Source organism: Mastigoproctus giganteus, chromosome 7 (genome assembly GCF_048544385.1).
Source record: "Mastigoproctus giganteus isolate SK-2022 chromosome 7, ASM4854438v1, whole genome shotgun sequence".
NCBI lineage: Eukaryota > Metazoa > Arthropoda > Arachnida > Uropygi > Thelyphonidae > Mastigoproctus > Mastigoproctus giganteus.
Window position 1 is genome coordinate 168,541,970 of NC_143581.1, and position 17,935 is coordinate 168,559,904.

Genomic DNA, 17,935 nt, shown 5'->3' on the forward strand with positions numbered 1-17,935 from the left:
TGGAGTCAGTATAAATAAAGCTGTGCAGTCTAGTTCTTAAGAGTGTGTTGTTTAAGGCTATGTGGATAGCACAGAGTTCTGCAGTATAGCTGCTACATTCAGTTGGGAGTTTTTTGGACATAGAGATGTTAGGAAATACTGCTGCTGCACCAACATGCTTTTCAGTTTTAGATCCATCTGTGTAGATTGGTGTGTACTGGCTGTGCTGGGTTCTCAGTGTGGCATGTATTTGTAGCATGTTCTGTTGGGACATGGTGTGTTTTCCCCAGGCTGTGAATGAAAAGTCACACGGCAGTATATGATATATCCATGGTGGGACTGCATGAGAGGCAGTAGGCTGTATCTTACTCAATTCAATTTGTCAGTCAGCTTGTAATGAGCGAAGACATATCCCGGTTGGTGGGTTTATAGATGGGTAAGCTCTATAAAGGTTTTCCCATTTAGGATAGAAAACACTGTTCCAAGTGGGGTGGTTTGGATGCCCTTTGAGTTTTGTGGCATAATTTAATAAAAGCATTTGTCTGTGTAGCTGCAAGGGTGTTTCGTGCGCTTCAGCATATAGGTTCTGAACCAGTGATGTACGGTACGCACCCAGTGCAAGACGAAAAGCACTGTGGTGTACAGGATCAAGCCAATGTAAAGCGCTTGGTCTAGCAGAGCTATACGTGACAGAACCATAGTCCAGACATGACCGTATTAATGCACGGTAGAGATGTAGCAGCGTGTAACGGTCAGCTCCCCACTTTGTGCCCGATAGAACTCTTAAAATGTTAAGCTTTTTAAGACAATTAATCTGGAGCGTTTTTATATGATCAAGGAAAGTGAGTTTTTGGTCAAATATCACACCCAGAAAGTGGAAACTAGGGACAATTGGTATGACTTGATTTTCTAGTCTAAGTTCCTGATGTTGGTGTAGGTTACACTTCCTATAGAAGTGTATCCCAACTGTTTTATGGTGTGAGAGACGAAATCCATTGTTTTGGGACCATTTAGCTATTTTGTTGATGGCACATTGCTACTGTCTTTCTATGCATGTTAGGCGAATGGCAGGCGATACTGAAGTCATCAGCGTACAGGGTAGTGGATATTGTTTGTGGTAAGTCATGTGTTATTGAATTCATTATTATACTAAAGAGAGTGGCACTTAGCACTGACCCTTGTGGTACTCCTTCCTGGATGAATTTTGAAGATAAGTAGTTGTGAACTCTAACTTGAAATGAGTGGCAGTGCAGGAAGTTTCTGATAAACTGTGGTAGGTGTCCACGTAATCCCAGATCGTATAGGGTTCACATAATACCATATCTCCAAGAAGTGTCAAAAGCTTTTCCGATGTCAAAGAAGACCATTGCAAGATGTTCTTTTCGGACGAAGGCATCACGAATGTTTATTTCTGTCTTGATCAAAAGGTAAAGAGTGGATCTACCTTCCAAAAACCACATTGCACAGGATTTAGGAGATCATTTTGAACTAGAAACCAGGTTAGTTGGGCACTGACCATTTTTTCCATGACCTTGCTCATACAGCTAGTGAGTGCAATAGGTCGATAATGTTGTGGATTTGTAGGGTCTTTGTCTGGTTTTGGAAAAGCCAAAATGTACACATGATGCCATTTGTCAGGGAACGTTCTTTGAATATTCTGTTATAGAGGAGTAACAAAGTCTTGAGAGCCGGTTCGGTGAGTTTTGCTATAATGATGTAGTGGATTCCATCTGGCCCTGCTGCACTGAATTTAGTAGACGAGAGAGCATGATGCCACTCTGACATTGTGAAAGGGAGATTGTACGCAGAAATTGATGCTGATTCAAAATCGATACGGTTTTTTTCAGCTTGTGCTTTGTGTGCCTGAAAATATTGCGAGTATGATGTCATAGCTGATATTTTCATGAAAGATCTACCCAGGGTGTTTGCAATCTCCTCTGGTTTTGTGATATCACAGCCATTGACAGTGAGCATGGGACAGTTCAAGTGTGGGTGTTTTGCATACATCCATTGTATTTTTGCCCATATTCTTTGAGTTTTTGTCATCCTTGTGATTGTGGAAGCAAAGCATCTCCATGCTTCCCTTCTGCTAGTCTGCCTGAATCATTTTGCCTTTGCTCTTGCCTGTTTAAAGCAGATGAGGTTTTCTGTTGTTGGGAACTTCCTGAAGATATTCCATGCTTTGTTCTTCTGTTTTTTAGCTGCACTACATTCATCATTCCACCACACTTGAGTTGGCCGGTATTTTTGTGGATTATTTTATAATTGCTTTGTCTGCTGCCTGCAGTATTTGATTAGATATGTATTCTACTGCCAGGTTTATGGATGTTTGTTGGATCTGATTTTCTTCTAGTATTGCTAGCTGCTTGTGTACATCCCATTCAGCTTTGGGAAAATTCCATTTGGGGATTCGATAAGAAAGGTGGAGAATGCTTGTGTCAATGCGACATATCACAAGATAATGATCACTGCCCAGCGACTGCTGTGAATAGTCCATCCAAAAAGAGGATATGTGGTTGCTGTGCATAGAGACATCAATAGCTGATGTAGATAATGTCAGAAGATGTGTATAGGTGTGAGCCCCATTATTGAGAGTTATCAGATTATGTTGATCAAGTAGTTTTTCAATGGTTTGTCCACGCTTGTCCAGATTATGGTTTCCCCACAGCGGATGGTGACTGTTGAGGTCTCCTAAGATACGGTAGGGTTTGGGAAGTTGTATCACTAATTCTTCTAAGTCAGCATAGCTTATATTTTGGTTAGGTGGCAAGTATAATGAGACTATGGTTAAATCAAAGTTAATATTGACTCGTGCAGCAACTGCCTCAAGATTTGTTTTTAGCGGGAGTGGCTTTGGGGGTATCTAGGGGTTGATGATCAGTTCTACTCCTCCATGGGCAAGATTGTTCGAATTTTGTGCAACACGATCTTGACGATGTATTATGTATTTCCAAAGGGAAACATTTATATTTGGTGTCAGATTGGTTTCTTGTAAGCAAAAGGCAATAGGGTCATATTGTGAAGGAGATCTCAGATGTCGGACAAATTACTACGATAGCCTCTGCAATTCCACTGTAAGAAAGTAAGCATTATTTGGGTTTAGTGGAACCCTCGACTTCTTTTAAAGGGACAGAAGATTTGCCTCACTCAAGTTTACCTTTCCCCTTCTTTGGGAAATAAGGTTTCCCTGTATCCATATCCTCATTAGTGAACAGTCCTAGAACCTTTTCGTCGTGATTTAAATTGTCTTCTGAGTCCATGTATTCTGTTTGGTTTGAGTCAGGAGTAGTAGATACTGTGATATTCTGTTTAATGGCATCAGGTTGTACTGAGATTGGCGTATTTATGGCTTTGCTTTGTTTGTTTTTTGTTTGGTGCATTGGTACTTGGGACAACAGTGGCCTTGCCCATTCAGCTAGTGATTTACTTGGTGGTATAGTTACCTCCGTTTGGGTAGAAATTGATATGTGTTTTGTCGTTATTTGTGCATAAGTAGGCTTATTAGTATTTGGAACTGGTAGGGATTTTTCAGCCTCTTGGTAGGTTACGTTATGTTCAGTTTTGTACTGCTGTATCTTTTTTTCATGTTTCCAAAGGGAACACTCCTTGGAATACACTGGGTGTGCCTATTTACACTGTATTATTTTTATTTCCATTTGGTTGATACATAGTTCTTGGTTATTGTAGTTACCTGTGGAGATAGGTTAGTTTCTTGTAGATATATGCTTGCCAGACTATAGCTTGATTAAATCACATATATCATCAATATTGCTATGTAGGCTTCTATAATTCCACTTTATGATGTGATCCATTATTTGTTTTTAACAGTTGGGTTTTATTCAGTCTCTTTTTTGTCTCTCCAATTTCATTCATACTTTTTTCAGGAAGGTAGAATGTCTAGTGTCCATGTCGTCTTCTGCATACAGATCTAAGATTGGTTCATCCGGGTTGGTGTTATCACCTGTATCCATCTTTATTAAATTTGGCTGAGTCTTCTTCATTGGAACTGCTGTTTTGGTTTTTATGGTTTCTGTTGAAGATTGGGATGCAGTTGACAGTACTGTATTTGGCATGTTGTAGGAAACTGCTGTGAGGTTGAGAGTATTGCTCAAGCCCAATCTGTAATAGACATTTGGTAGAACTGACATATTGGTTTTTGCCACTGCTGACTGGTATTTCTTTGTTGCTGCTGCATAGGTATGTTTTTCAGACAATGTTGTGTTTCAGCATCGCAATCCATTTATTTGTGGAATTTGGACCAACAGCTTGGGCATACTGTATCCTCTCAAAAGATGGTTTGAGAGTGCCTAAATTTTCAGCACTTATAACATCTGATTGGGTCAGGAACATAAGATCTTACACGGCAGTTGAGATAGCCGACTTTAACACTGTGAGATAGAAATCTCTGATGATATTATGAAAGTAGATATTTCAGCATTCTGATAGTTTCTGTAATCTGATAGAGGTAGACAGGATTATTCTGGGTTTATTTACACAGTGGGTTGTCCAATGTGGATCATACAGTAGTGGCCAAATTGGATGAATTAGGAGGCTTTAATTTGAGTTGAATAGTTCAGCAGTAACATCTCTCTCTCTCTCTCTCTTCTGATACTGAGAGGGCGTTCATGAGCATCAACGTGCAGACTTTGAACTGGGATTGTTCTATATGTACCTAGGGCAATCCTAAGAGCAGAATATTGGATTGGGGCAACACATGCTAAGGTACTCTCCCTAAAAGAGTCATAACAAACAGGTGATCCATAGTATAGCTGAGTTCTAATTAGGGACCTGTATAAGTGGAGCAGGGTATAATGACCTATTCCCCATGATGTACTAGAGATAACACAAATTATGTTCGTTTGATTAATGAAAGTAGTTCGTAGATATTTCATGTGATCTTGGAAGGTTAGCTTCTTATCAAAAATTAGCCTTAGGAGATGAATAGTGCTTGTGATTGAAAGAGGATGATTGCCTAAGTGTAACTAGGTTCGGGATGCATTTTGTGCTTGTTGCAGAAATGCACGGCTGTAGTTTTGGGGTTTGATATTCTGTATCCATTCTGTGTCATCTATAGTTCAATATTATTTATTTATACTTGTAATTGCCTCTCAATATAGCTAATGTTCTGGGAATGACAGAATAAGGTAAGATCAACAGCATACAGTGTTTGGAATGTTGTTTGTGATACTGTTTATTTGTATTGCAAATAAGTGACGCTGAGGATAGAGCCTTGTGGTACTACTTCTGATATGCATATTTGAGACAGAGCCTGCCAGTATCAAATCTGGAAAGACCTGTGATGAAGGAAATTTTGAATAAAATATGGTAAATGGCCTTTAATGTCAACAGAATGGAGATCCCTTAAGATGTCATTGCACCATGTGGTATCAAAAGCTTTATTCATATGAAGGTACATTATGACAAGATGTTGATTTCTAATAAATGCATATTTTATATTTGATTCAGCCTTTATCATGAGATCTAAGGAAGATCTATTCTTCCGAAAGCCAAACTGATTATTACTGATTACGTTTCGAGACTCAACGTACCAGGTGAGTTGATGGTGAACCATTTTTCCAAAGTCTTACTCAAGAAACTGGTTAGAGAAATCGGTCTATAGTTGTTAGGAATTGAATGATCTTTTCCTGGTTTAGGGATGGCTATTACTGGCAATATTCATACGTAATATAGAAATGTTTCCAGGAACTGGGGAACATATGTTCGGAAAAGATCCAATTGTAAAAGTTCAGCAGCGAGGATAAAGATTTTTGATCTAGATGTTTAGGCATTAAATAGTAAATTCCGTCAGGGACAGCAGTGCTGTTTCTAGAGACATATATAGATTGTTTTACTTCAGATATAGTGAGTGGTTGGTTATAGGGTAAAGGACAGGTAGCATTGAAGCTTAGTTTGGATTTCTCAGCTTCGAATTTAAATTTCTGGAATGATGGCTTATGTGCAATTGAGGCAGACAATTCAGAGAACACGGTTCCTAACACATTTGCAAACTCTGCAGGAGTAGCGATCTTCCCATTCCAGTCATGAATAGGTGAAAGTAATGTAGGGTATTTACCATTTAGCTGCCCTTTTTTTTTTTTTTTTTCCAAATTATTCTGACATCATTATCTTTGTTGATTGATGAAGCGAACTTTATCAAAGAGTCTTTTTTAGCTTTTTGCCAGATGTAAAGTACTTGAGCTCTAAGCCTCCTATAATTAATAAAGTTGGTGGTGATGGTGTTTTTGAGAATAAATTCCCTGCTACATTTTTTTCTCTTTTCACTTTATTACAATCTTCGTTCAACCAGTAACTGGTACGCCTATGGTTTCTTAAATGAGACTGCAGGATGGTGGCTTTTGCAGCTGATAGTATCTGCATTGTGATAGGTTCAATGACAATATCAACAGGAGAAAACTCAATGATGTGATCATCAAAAGAGAACAGTCTGCTTTTGGAAAATTTCCATTTTGTTTCTGTTGTTTTGGAATGGGTGGTTTGAATTCTGCATATCAGCAGATAGTGATTGTTACTGAGAGGATGGTCATGCACTGCCCACTAGATAGTTGGGAAGAGGATAGGAAAGCAGATTGAGAGATCTATTGCAGAGGTTGACCCAATAGGAAAATGGATATAAGTGGGTAGGCTAATATTCAATAGTGTTAGATTCTGTTTGTCTAGTTGCATTTCAATGAGCTCTCTACATCCATCTGAGACGGGAGAACCCCATAATGGATAGTGCCCATCAGAAGTCTCTTGATAAGCATACTGGGGACAGTAACTGCAAAACAAGGTTTTTATCGGTTCATGAATCGTACATGAATGATTAGATAGAAGGTATATTGAAATGAGCATTAAAGCAATGCCAATCATTATACGTGCTGTAACAGCTTCCAAGGAGGCTTGGAGAGCAATTTGCTTACAAGGAACTTTTGAGTCTATGAGCATGGCTACTCTTCCATGAGAACTATTTTTAAGCAACTTGTCGTGCCAAAAGAGAGTATAGTATATTTAACTGAAGCCGATATTTGAGATGTTAGATTTGTCTTTTGTAGGCAGATACCAACCAGATGATACCGATTGATTAACTTGATTACATCATTATGAGAGCCTCTGAAATTCCATTGGACTATGTTATTCATTGATTATATTTAGAATTAGAAATGGAAACCATCTGTTTTTTAGAGATGCTCTGCTTGTAACAATCAATTTTTATTTTATTCTTTTTTGGGAAGAATGGAAGTATGTCCATGTTGTCTTCTGCACGAAGATCTAGAATGTGTCCGTCCTAACAATTATTCTCTTCAATGTCCAGAGATGTGGTGTCAAGTGGTTTCTTTCTAATATAATCTGAATTTTAAATTTGGTCTGACATTACTGGAGTTGACTGAGCAGTAGTTGGTATTGAGACTAGAGTACTGTTCGTCCTATCTACAGTTTGTTGTTTCATTGATTGTGGTGCAGACGACAGCAGTGACCAAGCCCATTCAGAAATTTACATCTTTGGGGGAAATTGATATATCTGTTTGAGTTGGAACTGGAAGGTATCTCTGGGATGCTTTGGCATATGTATGTTTCGGCATATTTTGTAGCAGATCTTTTCTTGCTTCTGGGTATGAGACTTGTTCTCTACTTCACATTTCTGGATTTTTTTCTCCAACTTCCATTGCTCAAGATTTAGAAAAGGCTGGATTGCCCTTACAGTTTGGACATTGTGATGATTCAGCATTGTAATCAGTATGAATATGTTCTTTTGATCCACAGTTTCAGCAAACTGAATCTTCTCAGCAGACAGTTTGGGAATGCCCAAACTTCTGACACTTTTAGCGCAGTTTGGAGTTGGGTATATAGGAATGAATGCGGCAGTTTAAGTATCCGGCTTTTACTGATTAAGGAAGGTTTGGTGTAGAGAAAGTAAGAATGATGCTATACGTAGGAACAAATTCTCCATAGTTCTTGACCATTATTCACTTTGCTTGAGTAACGTTCTGGTTCTGTAGTTGTTGAACAATCTCCTCTTCCAAAATGTTTAAAAAGTCCCATTCAGAATTTACACCTTTGGAGATGTTAAGGCTGGTATGAGAAAATACCTTGGTAGGAACCCCACCAAATAATGTAATTTCGAGAGAGTCTCAGAATGTCTGGGGCTGATGGTTTCAACTAATAACTCACAAGATCTGAGTCTTCGTACCATTTTAGGTGACCCAGCTATACTTTCTAGGCTTTTTTGAATATAGAAAGGTAACAGTGTCCCTAGTGGCTAATTCGTTAGTGAATGCAGTACAAGGAAAGTTGGAAATTCTGTTTGAGGTACATATGCGTTCATCCTCTTTTGGCTGGATTGTCACAATTCGGTTTTTGCAAATCCACCAATGGATTTGCAGTCTTTAGCAGAGGGAAATTTTCATTTTCCATGATTGCTCCTTTTAGCCCAAGAAGGATAACTTTTCCTTCCAGGTTTCTGACCCCATCACAGGAAGGCAGGAGCAGTGCCACAAAGTGACCAAATAGCTCTTCGTTGTGTTAGAGATAAAAGAAAAAAAAAAAACAGAAAGGTGTCTTTCCTTTCTGGGCCTTTGTCTACCTCTTGTAGAGTAAAAGATCAATAGAAAATGAGAACAACAGTATTCAGAACAAAAAAGAATCCATATATGGCAAAAGCTCTTTAGAAAATTCGCTAAAATGAATACACTGAGGTTGCTTGGCCACTGAATGACTGGCACCCAGGACCAGCATTAAGGACAAGTTAATGCTATTTTCTGTATTTATTAATGATAATGATGAAGGTATCAGGCTTAATGTCTAAATTTACATATGTTGGCATAAGCATACATAAGTTGGCAGGGTGGTTAATGATAGTAATCAAGGTATGCTACTACAAGATCTAGAAAAATTCAGCAGATGGGTTCAAAAATGGCAACTGAAGTTTAACCTTCACAAATGCAAGTAACTGTAGAGAGTAGCAGTAATCCCAGATTAATGTACAAACCATGTGGTGCTACACTCAGAGTAGTGGGAAATGAAAAAGGGCTGGGGATAATTTTGCATTCAGATATGCAGTTCTCTGAGCAGTGCAAACAGGCTGCCAGGACAGCTCACTGGGGTTTTGTCAATGATATACAGGAATTTTGCTAATAGGGATAAGGATGTGATTATCCCATTGCATAAGACAATAATCAGGCAACATTTTGAGTACTGCATACAAGTCTGGAGGTCTCATTTTAGGAAAAATGCAGATCTGCTGGAAGAGGTGCAGAGAAGGACAATGAGATTGGTGACAGAAATGAAAGGGTGGGCTTACCAAGAAAGGTCTCAATTCTGCAAATTGTAACATCTGGAGACAAGACACTTGCAAGGTGATCTGAATTAAGTGTTTAAGGCTTTGAATGGATTGAGCAAGCCCAATGGTATTCCTCTTACTCAGACTACATACATGAGGGGGCATAAATTTAAATTTAAGAAGGATGGTTGCAAGCAAGATGCACAGAGGTGTCTTCAACCAGTAGGTTGATTGATTGATTTAGATTTTATTGGCACATTAGCAGCTTTGACTATAATGCGCAAAGACCATCAACCAGCAGGTGGTTGATTGTTGGAATAAATGTCCATCTGTTGTAAGGGAGAACTAAACAAACTACCATTTGCTAATGTGCCACAAATGTAAGACATTATGGACGTATGGATTCACTAGAAGTAACAAGTGGCAAGTCAAATCATTTCACAGTATTCAGAACTTCACACATTAACTTAAAATCTGCTTTCTTCACTTAAAGGCATCATTATAAAAAGCAGAAAATACTCCAAAAGAAATTCTAATTAAGATACAGGATCATAGGATCATTTACAAGAAAAGTCTTCTTTCAACTACCAGCACACACCCAGGATTTTTCCAAATGTGCATTTCTTGCTACATATACCAGTGTCATATTTTAATGTGCTACAATTAAGCATAGCTTCACAAAACTAAATGCAGATCAACCATATGATAAGGTGTCAGAACTTGTTACATAATTTAAGAGATATCACAAAGCATGCTTGAAATTTTAAAATAGAAAGAGAAGCAATGGAGGAAAAAAGTGAACCATTTACAATATTTGTCCAGCTACAGTTTGAATTTCTTGGTTTAGTAGCAAATGTTTATGAACTCAAGTTATAAGAACTTTCAATATCACAAAAGGAAAGCTAAATAAAGAAGAAAAAATAAGAGTCGAAGAAAAAAAAAGTAAAGTGAAAGAAAGGAGATCTAAAAGGTATTAAAATTTACATGTACAAATCACCTAAACTACGAGGTGGATTTTGATCTCATTGTAGACAGACGACAGCTAATAAATTACTTTAATTATATAATTACTCAAGCTCTGCTTTGAGAACAGAATTACTGAATGCAAGAATTTTTCTTCTTTAAATATGACCAAATTTTGCTTTGGAGAAAAAGGATTTAAAATACACATACGCACGCCGCATGCGTGTGTGCGTGTGTTTAGAATTAAGCTAAGTTGCTGTAATGGAGAAAGCAAATTAATATAAAACACCATTATGCCTGGCATTTGTGGATTATGAAAAGGCATTTCATTCCATACAGCATAAGGCAATGTTTCTGGCACTAGAAAGACAAGGCATAGATACCCCATATATTATGATTTTGAAGAAATTATATGAGAATGCTACCTCCTTTATTAGACTAAACAAAGACAGTAGCAAATTTAAAATTGAGAACAGAGTTCGACAAGGAGATACAGTATCTCCAAAGTTGTTTACCAAAGTATACAGTATCTCCAAAGTTGTTTACCTTGAGAAAGCTTTTAGATTAGAATAGTTGCAGAAAGGAGTCAATGTGAATGGAGAATCCCTAAACCATTTATGATTTGCAGATTACATTGTGATCATAAGATATGATCCCAAAGAATTAGAGGAAAATCTTAATCAGTTATACAGAGTTAGTAAGGATTTTGGACTAAAGATGAATATGGCTAAAACAAAAGTAATGATGAACAAGTATGCCACAGAAAGGTATATAATCATTGAAGGAGCAGTAATTGAAAAGGTTGATTCATATACTTATCTGGGACAAGTCATTAGCTGTAATAATGATGAATGGCTGGAAGTCATGAGAAGAATAAATCTTTGATGGATAGCATCAGGAAATATAGGCACATACTGAAGAGCAATACCCAATTTGTCTGAAAAGTAAAATAACGAACCAATGTATACTCCCCACCATGATTTATGGAAATGAAACTTGGGCACTCACCAAAAGAATGGAAGAGAAGCTGAGAACTACACAATCAAGAATGGAACGAATTACATTAGGAATTAGACTGTTAGATAAGAAAATAAACACATGGATTAGGCAGCAAACTCAAGTAAAGGACATTCTTATCAAAACTAAAGAACTAAAATGGTCCTGGGCAGGACACATAGCTCGAAGACATGATGACAGATGGATTAAGAAAATAACAGAATGGTACCCAAGAGGAGCTAGAAGAAAACCTGGAAGACAAAGGCGGAGATGGACAGATGAAATTCACAAGTTTGTGGGTAGTAAATTGATGGCTATTGCACAAAACAGAAGGAACTGGAAAGTTGCCGGAGAGGCCTTCATTCTGCAGTGGATTTAAAATGGCTGATGATGATGATGATGATGTAATATTATTAAATGTGGTAGAAATATTTTTTTTTTATTATTTATGCAACTTACTTCTTCCATAATGCTTAATTTGATGGAAAATATTTCCTGAGATTTGCATATGAGGTCTAATCAAAAAGTTTCAGGACTTTTTTTATTACAAAAGAAGCAGTAGAGGTAGAGAGCCAAGATGATAAGTGTAGGGAACAGATCACCATATTACTGGTTCAAGCACTCACTGCTCTACCAAATCAGTGATGAGCTGTGTGCTGAAGTTAAAAAATGTCTCAGGCCTTTGTCATGATCATAATGAGCATGAAAGTAGAAGTAAGTGCATGCATCAAGTTGTGTGTGCAAAAACAGAAAAAAATAGAGCAGAAATCCTTTAAATGTTAAAAATTGCATTGGTGATGTTAGTTTAAGCAAGACTATCATTTATCAAATAAATAATGTTGTTTCCGAAATGACCAATGTTCAGGTCAACTGGAAGGCAGCAATGAAATGGTTGCTAAAAGTGCATGAAAGAATTTTTTTGATTGGTTTCATCTCAGAAATCTACTGGCTGGTGTTTTTTTTTTTTTTTTTTTTTTCCTCTGGTGTATCAGCAATTTAGGCTATATTATGCCACTGTGTATTATGTCTATATAAGTGTGAGTTCACAGGTCAATTTGCAATTTATGGAGAGTGAAAAACCCAGTTAACTCACAGGAAAGACAATACTCTTTCCCCCCTAAGGCCAGTTAATTACAGCCCTAAATGAAGAGACGTTTAGAAATTCCTCCAGTTTAATTGAAATTGGGACTAAAACCAAGATTTCTCCACACAAGTGATAAAACCATACACTGTTACAGAGGACTGGGAATCTCCTCTGGATCACACCATCATAATTAATTCTGCATTTGATTTGTTATTGTTATGTCAAGTCTTAGAGCTTTCTAGTTAGACCACATATAGCAACTTTATGTGTTAAACAGGTTACAAACAGTAAACCAAATTTCCACAATATGATTGCTGAACTAAAGAAAAATTTCTAGATTCTGTGGTGTATTCTCATTAGAACTACAGGATAGGGTAAATAATATGTAAAAACCAAGGAAACAATTGTGCACGAAAATTCACCCATGTTTTCACAAATGTTACAACGTATGCTGGAAAAAGATTGGGGCATATTATGCTCCCAACATATTTAATTTAATATTTGATATTAATCTTATGTTTTAATTTAAGAGCAAATGAGGCTAAGGTAACCCCAGGAATAGTGTGAGAAGTCAAATCTGAGAGAAAAATTAATATACATCCAATTATACTCTGTAAACATGTGGAGGAAATTTAAATAAGAATAGAGTTAAAATGCCTAGTGTAGAATTATCTGAGAAGAGGACAGGAGCTAGATTACTAATACATGAAATTAAGGCATCAGAGGTACTTTATGGGAATGAGAACAGCAGTCAAGCCAAAGAAAGTGTAAGTGGACATAACTAAACATATTAAAAAAAAATGACAAAATTATGAGAGGCCACAAGTGGATACTTGTAAGGAAACAAGCCAAAAGCAGAAAAGTTAACATGCCAACTAATAAAGCCAAATCTTACTAATGAAATTTTAAAAAATAATAATGACAAAGAAAGAAAAGCAGATACGGGCTAAGACAAGTAAAGAACGAAAAGATAATAAAAAAGGGTAAAAAGATAAGGAAAGGAAACAATAAGCAAAAACAAATTAAAAATAATAAGGAAACTACCACTGGGTTCTAAGGGAATTAACTATAAGAGCACAACAACTAGAAATTAATTTAAATTATGCAAGTTAAAGCCATAGTAATACAATTTAGAAAAAAAAAAAAAAAAAAAAAATATATATATATATATATATATATATATATATGTTATAATGCTTAAAGGCTAGAAATATCTTGGTTCAAAATCATGGAGATAAGGGTTGTTTGATATTTGTTATGGCTGGATTCTTTCAAGATGATGCACCTCTGTTAATCATAGTAATAAAATATATATATATTTTTTTTTTTCTCAAGTCTTTAAAAAGTGTTACTTATCACTACAACCTTATATATCAATCAATCAGTAAAACTTACTTTATGTGAAGCAACCCTTGGGAGAGCTTGCAGTAATAGTAAATTAGACTGAGGATCTGATTCAATTCGAATCTTGTAGAGGATGAGAGGAAACAACAGTGATGCCTAAAACAGTCATATTTCAGGTAAGCAGTAATAAAATCTAATATTCATTAATTTATCGTTACAGATATATAAATGGAAAATTTTCAAATTTAATGCATGTATCACCAAATAAACAAATCAAATGTATGCATAGCAAATTAGAAAATAAGTGTATAAATGAAAACTCAGCATTAAGAAACAGCCAAAGAGTCACAAGGTAGGAAATATTAAAATAAGAAATTAATCAACATGAGGAAAGGTTTTCAAATATGTCAGATGATATCTCTGCTAAACAAAAGTGTAGTCTACCATTAATTCCTTCTTTAAGCTGGTGAGAAAAGAATCAAAGTTCATGAATTAACTTAGATTAGTACCATCTTAAGAATAACATAAATTTATAATTCCCATCATCTCTGCAAATTTCTACTATGTAGAACACACAATAGTATGACAATATTTAAAGTATGCACATGAATTATTTCTTAAGTGTTTGAACAAAAATTAAGTATTCACAGATACATCTTGTAATGATGTAAACAAGTAATATGATTATCATGAAATAAAATTTGACCTTTTATTTAAAAAAACATTTTTATTAATTTCTACTCAGTACTGATGATGTCAGTAATCTACAGTACTGAGAACTGTCAGCATAAAATTAAATGTTCTCATTTATACTCCAGCATGACCATCAGGTCAGTGGAGTTTGGAATAAATTATCAATACAAACATGAATCATATTAGCAGTCACAGGCTTGAACCCCTGCCCACTCAAAGAGTGCATGCTCTTACACTCTTGCTCCTGACCACTCAGCTAAGTCAGGCCTAAGATAAAACTTATTACTTTAACTTTCATTTTATACATGCATTTTTTATTATTATTATTATTATTATCATCTAAGCATCTCCTTGTGGTGTTGGGTGGGTGTGATTCTTGCTGGGATTGGACAGCTCCACATGCTGTTAGTAAATTTTGGACTGCCAAAATGTGCAGATGTACTGCAGTTTCTATCTTTATGAGAGTGAGTTGAATGGACTTCAGACATATTTGCATGCTTTTGAATGGCTGTACCTTATTTTTTGTATATGATAATATAAATTGTGTCTGTAATTCTGTATGTATATATATTTGTAATATATGGCAGAGATGCCAGAATTTGGCAGGGAATGTCCGGTACAATAAATAAAAAAAGCCTTTTGTACTGAAATAGGTGATGCTCATATGCTTTCCAGTAGAATTCATGGCCCATTTCTTTTCTGGATGTGGAGATGTGCTATGCTTCCACTGTGAATTTTGTTCATTTGAATGAGTATTGTAGTAGTGAATCCAAAACTCATACCCAGATAATTCTGCTTAAAAAATTAATTTTTCTGACAGTGGTATGTGTTTCTGAAGCAAATACAAATGTTAATTCGAACCTGCCTTTTATTCCAGGGTAAGGTGTTGAGGGACCAACATGAACAAACATATCATTCCTAAAATGTTCTTTCAAAATGCATGATGTCCCATAACTAATATCCAAAACCTCTGCAGATTTTCTAAGTACAATTCATGATGTGACTGTACTAACAGCCACAATGGTTAGTTACTGATGAGGGTTATGAGATAGGGTCATATTCTGTGCTATTTCTTCCACCTTTGGACAATATATGCCATCTAAATACAATGCCTTTGGGAGCAGCAGATTTCTTACAGTCTATTTGAAAAAGTTCTAATGTTTCTGTTATTGGTTTGTTTAAGTAGGATAAGGAATTTCACATTGGCTGTTCACTCTAACTCCTATGTTATGTTATCTTTCTATTCAAGTTTGATGCTGGTATGCAGAAACTATGAAATCTTCCTTGGACTCAGGGGAAATCCCTATGGACTGGAGATGTTCAAATGTACCTCCAATTCACAAAGGGGGATCAAAAGGTGACATGAATAATTACAGACCTGTTAATTTAACTTCTGTTCATGGGAAATAATGGAGTCACCGGTTAAAGAAGCAATACTGAATCATCTAGACAGGACTGCAGTTAGAGTTCACACACAGAATGGGTTTGTTAAGGGGAAGCCTTGTTTGACAAATGTGATTGGATACTATGATGTGATCACAAAGGAACTGGATGCAAAAAACATTTCTGATATCATATAGTACTTGGATTTTAGGACACCTTTTGATACTGTTGCACATGGAAGACAACTGTACAAATTGGAAAGTGTGTGTGTGTGTGTGTGTGTGTGTTATGGAGGTTTAATGGTCTGCACTGCTCAGAAAATTTCATATCCTACTGCACAATAACCCCCAGGTCCTTTTCATTCTCTACCACCCTGAGTGCCATGCCACACAGTTGATACGTTATTCTGGGGTTACTGCTACCCATTTTCTGACAGTACTTTACTTTTGTCAATGTTAAACTTCAGTTGCCACCTCTCAGCCCATCTGCTCAACTTTTCTAGATTCTGTTGCAGTAGCGTACTGTCATTAGTGTCATTAAGAATCCTACCAACCTTCGCATGGTCTGCAACTTAGACATTAAGCCTGATATACCATCATCAATATCATTAATAAATACAGAAAACAACAATGAACACAAAACTGAACCCTGGGGGACTCCACTAATAACATTAGTCCACGAAGAGCAATGCCCACTGATTACCACTCTCTGTTTTCTCCGACATAACCACCCCTTTATCCATAGCAGCAATTTATCTCCAATGCACACTGCTCCAATTTGTGCAGCAGTTTTCCATGTGCAACAGTATCAAAAGCCTTCCTAAGATCCAAGTATATGATATCAAAATTATTCTTTGCATCCAGTTCCTTTGTGACCACACCATAGTATCCAATCAAATTGGTCAGACAAGACTTCCCCTTAATAAACCCATGATATGTCAGAACTATAAATGAAGTCTTGTCAAGATGATCTTGCAGTGCTCCTTTAACCAGAGCCTCCATTAATTTCTCCGGAACAGAAGTTAAACTAAGAGGTCTGTAATTACTTGTGTCACCCTTTGATCCTCCTTTGTGAATTGGGATCACATTTGCACATCTCCATTCATGGGTACCTCACCTGAGTTCCAAAGAAGCTCTCATAATTATGGATAAGGGCTTGTTTACTTCCTTTTCTGCCTCCTTTAATATAACTGGATAGATTCCATCCACCCCACGTGCCTTTCATATGTTTATCTTCAACAATTTCTCCTCTACTTTGCACTCAGTTATTACAAAATCATTTAGCTTACTGCCAGAGTTTAATAGATGGAGCCACAGGAAGATGTTAACATCAAAACAAAGAATTGTCTAAGTTGATAAGGCATTTTTTTCCAATTAACAATTTGCACTTTAACTATTTAACTGATTAAGAATTTGCATGTTTACACAATCATGTCCTTTGTTTCGAAAAAAAAAAAAAATAATAATAATAATTCTCTACTAGCACTGCCTACCTTAAAAGATAGAACTAATCCACTGCACAATTCGCTCACCACGTTGCGCATGTGAGCTCATACACTCATTGCCATTCATTACGCTTAATGTTTAAAATGTTCAGAACTCATTATCGTTATCAACTAATAGTCAGAAATTGTTTAAAATATTCTCATTTGTTGAATTCTTTCAAAATTCACCATTTACAGCAAAACATGAGGGCTAATCAAGATGAAACAGAATTCACTACTTTCCTGCTTGCAATCAGAAATGGAACATACTCCACAGTGCCTGGAACTTTGGACGAAATTGAATTAGATCTTAATCTAATAGTTCATGACAGTTTGATTCCTTTTGTTTTTGGCCACAACCTTACTTATGTAAATGCCATTTCGTCACATGCTATTCTTGTCGCAAAAAGTTATGAGTGTGAAAGAATCAATTTAGAAATTTTACAAATGATGTCTGGTGATTCATTACAATATAAGAGTGTTAACAAAATTATATCTGAAAATACTAAAGGACTTTTGCGATATCCAACCGAATTCCTCTACAGCCTCAGTTTAAGGGGTTTACCACGAAACATTTGAGTTGAAGGTAGGAGCAGTTGTTATTTTACTGTGGAATATGGCAATTTCAGAAGGATTGATCAATGGTATGAGACTTATAATCAATGTTATGCATCAGAATTGTTTGGATCTAGAAATAATAACAGAAGCTAAAGGAGAAAACAGGTACTTTTAC

General features: G+C 36.4%; 1 protein-coding gene across 2 annotated transcripts in view; it reads right to left on the minus strand.

Annotated features, from left to right (window-relative positions):
- The window catches only part of LOC150083319 (focadhesin-like), a 457,209-nt gene that overhangs the window by 418,675 nt on the left and 20,599 nt on the right, over nucleotides 1-17,935 (minus strand). For both annotated transcript variants that reach the window (XM_090377973.1, XM_090377972.1), the window contains exon 2: nucleotides 13,695-13,799. In XM_090377973.1, coding sequence (XP_090234099.1) covers nucleotides 13,695-13,799 — 105 coding nt within the window. The remainder of the gene's footprint in view (nucleotides 1-13,694; nucleotides 13,800-17,935) is intronic.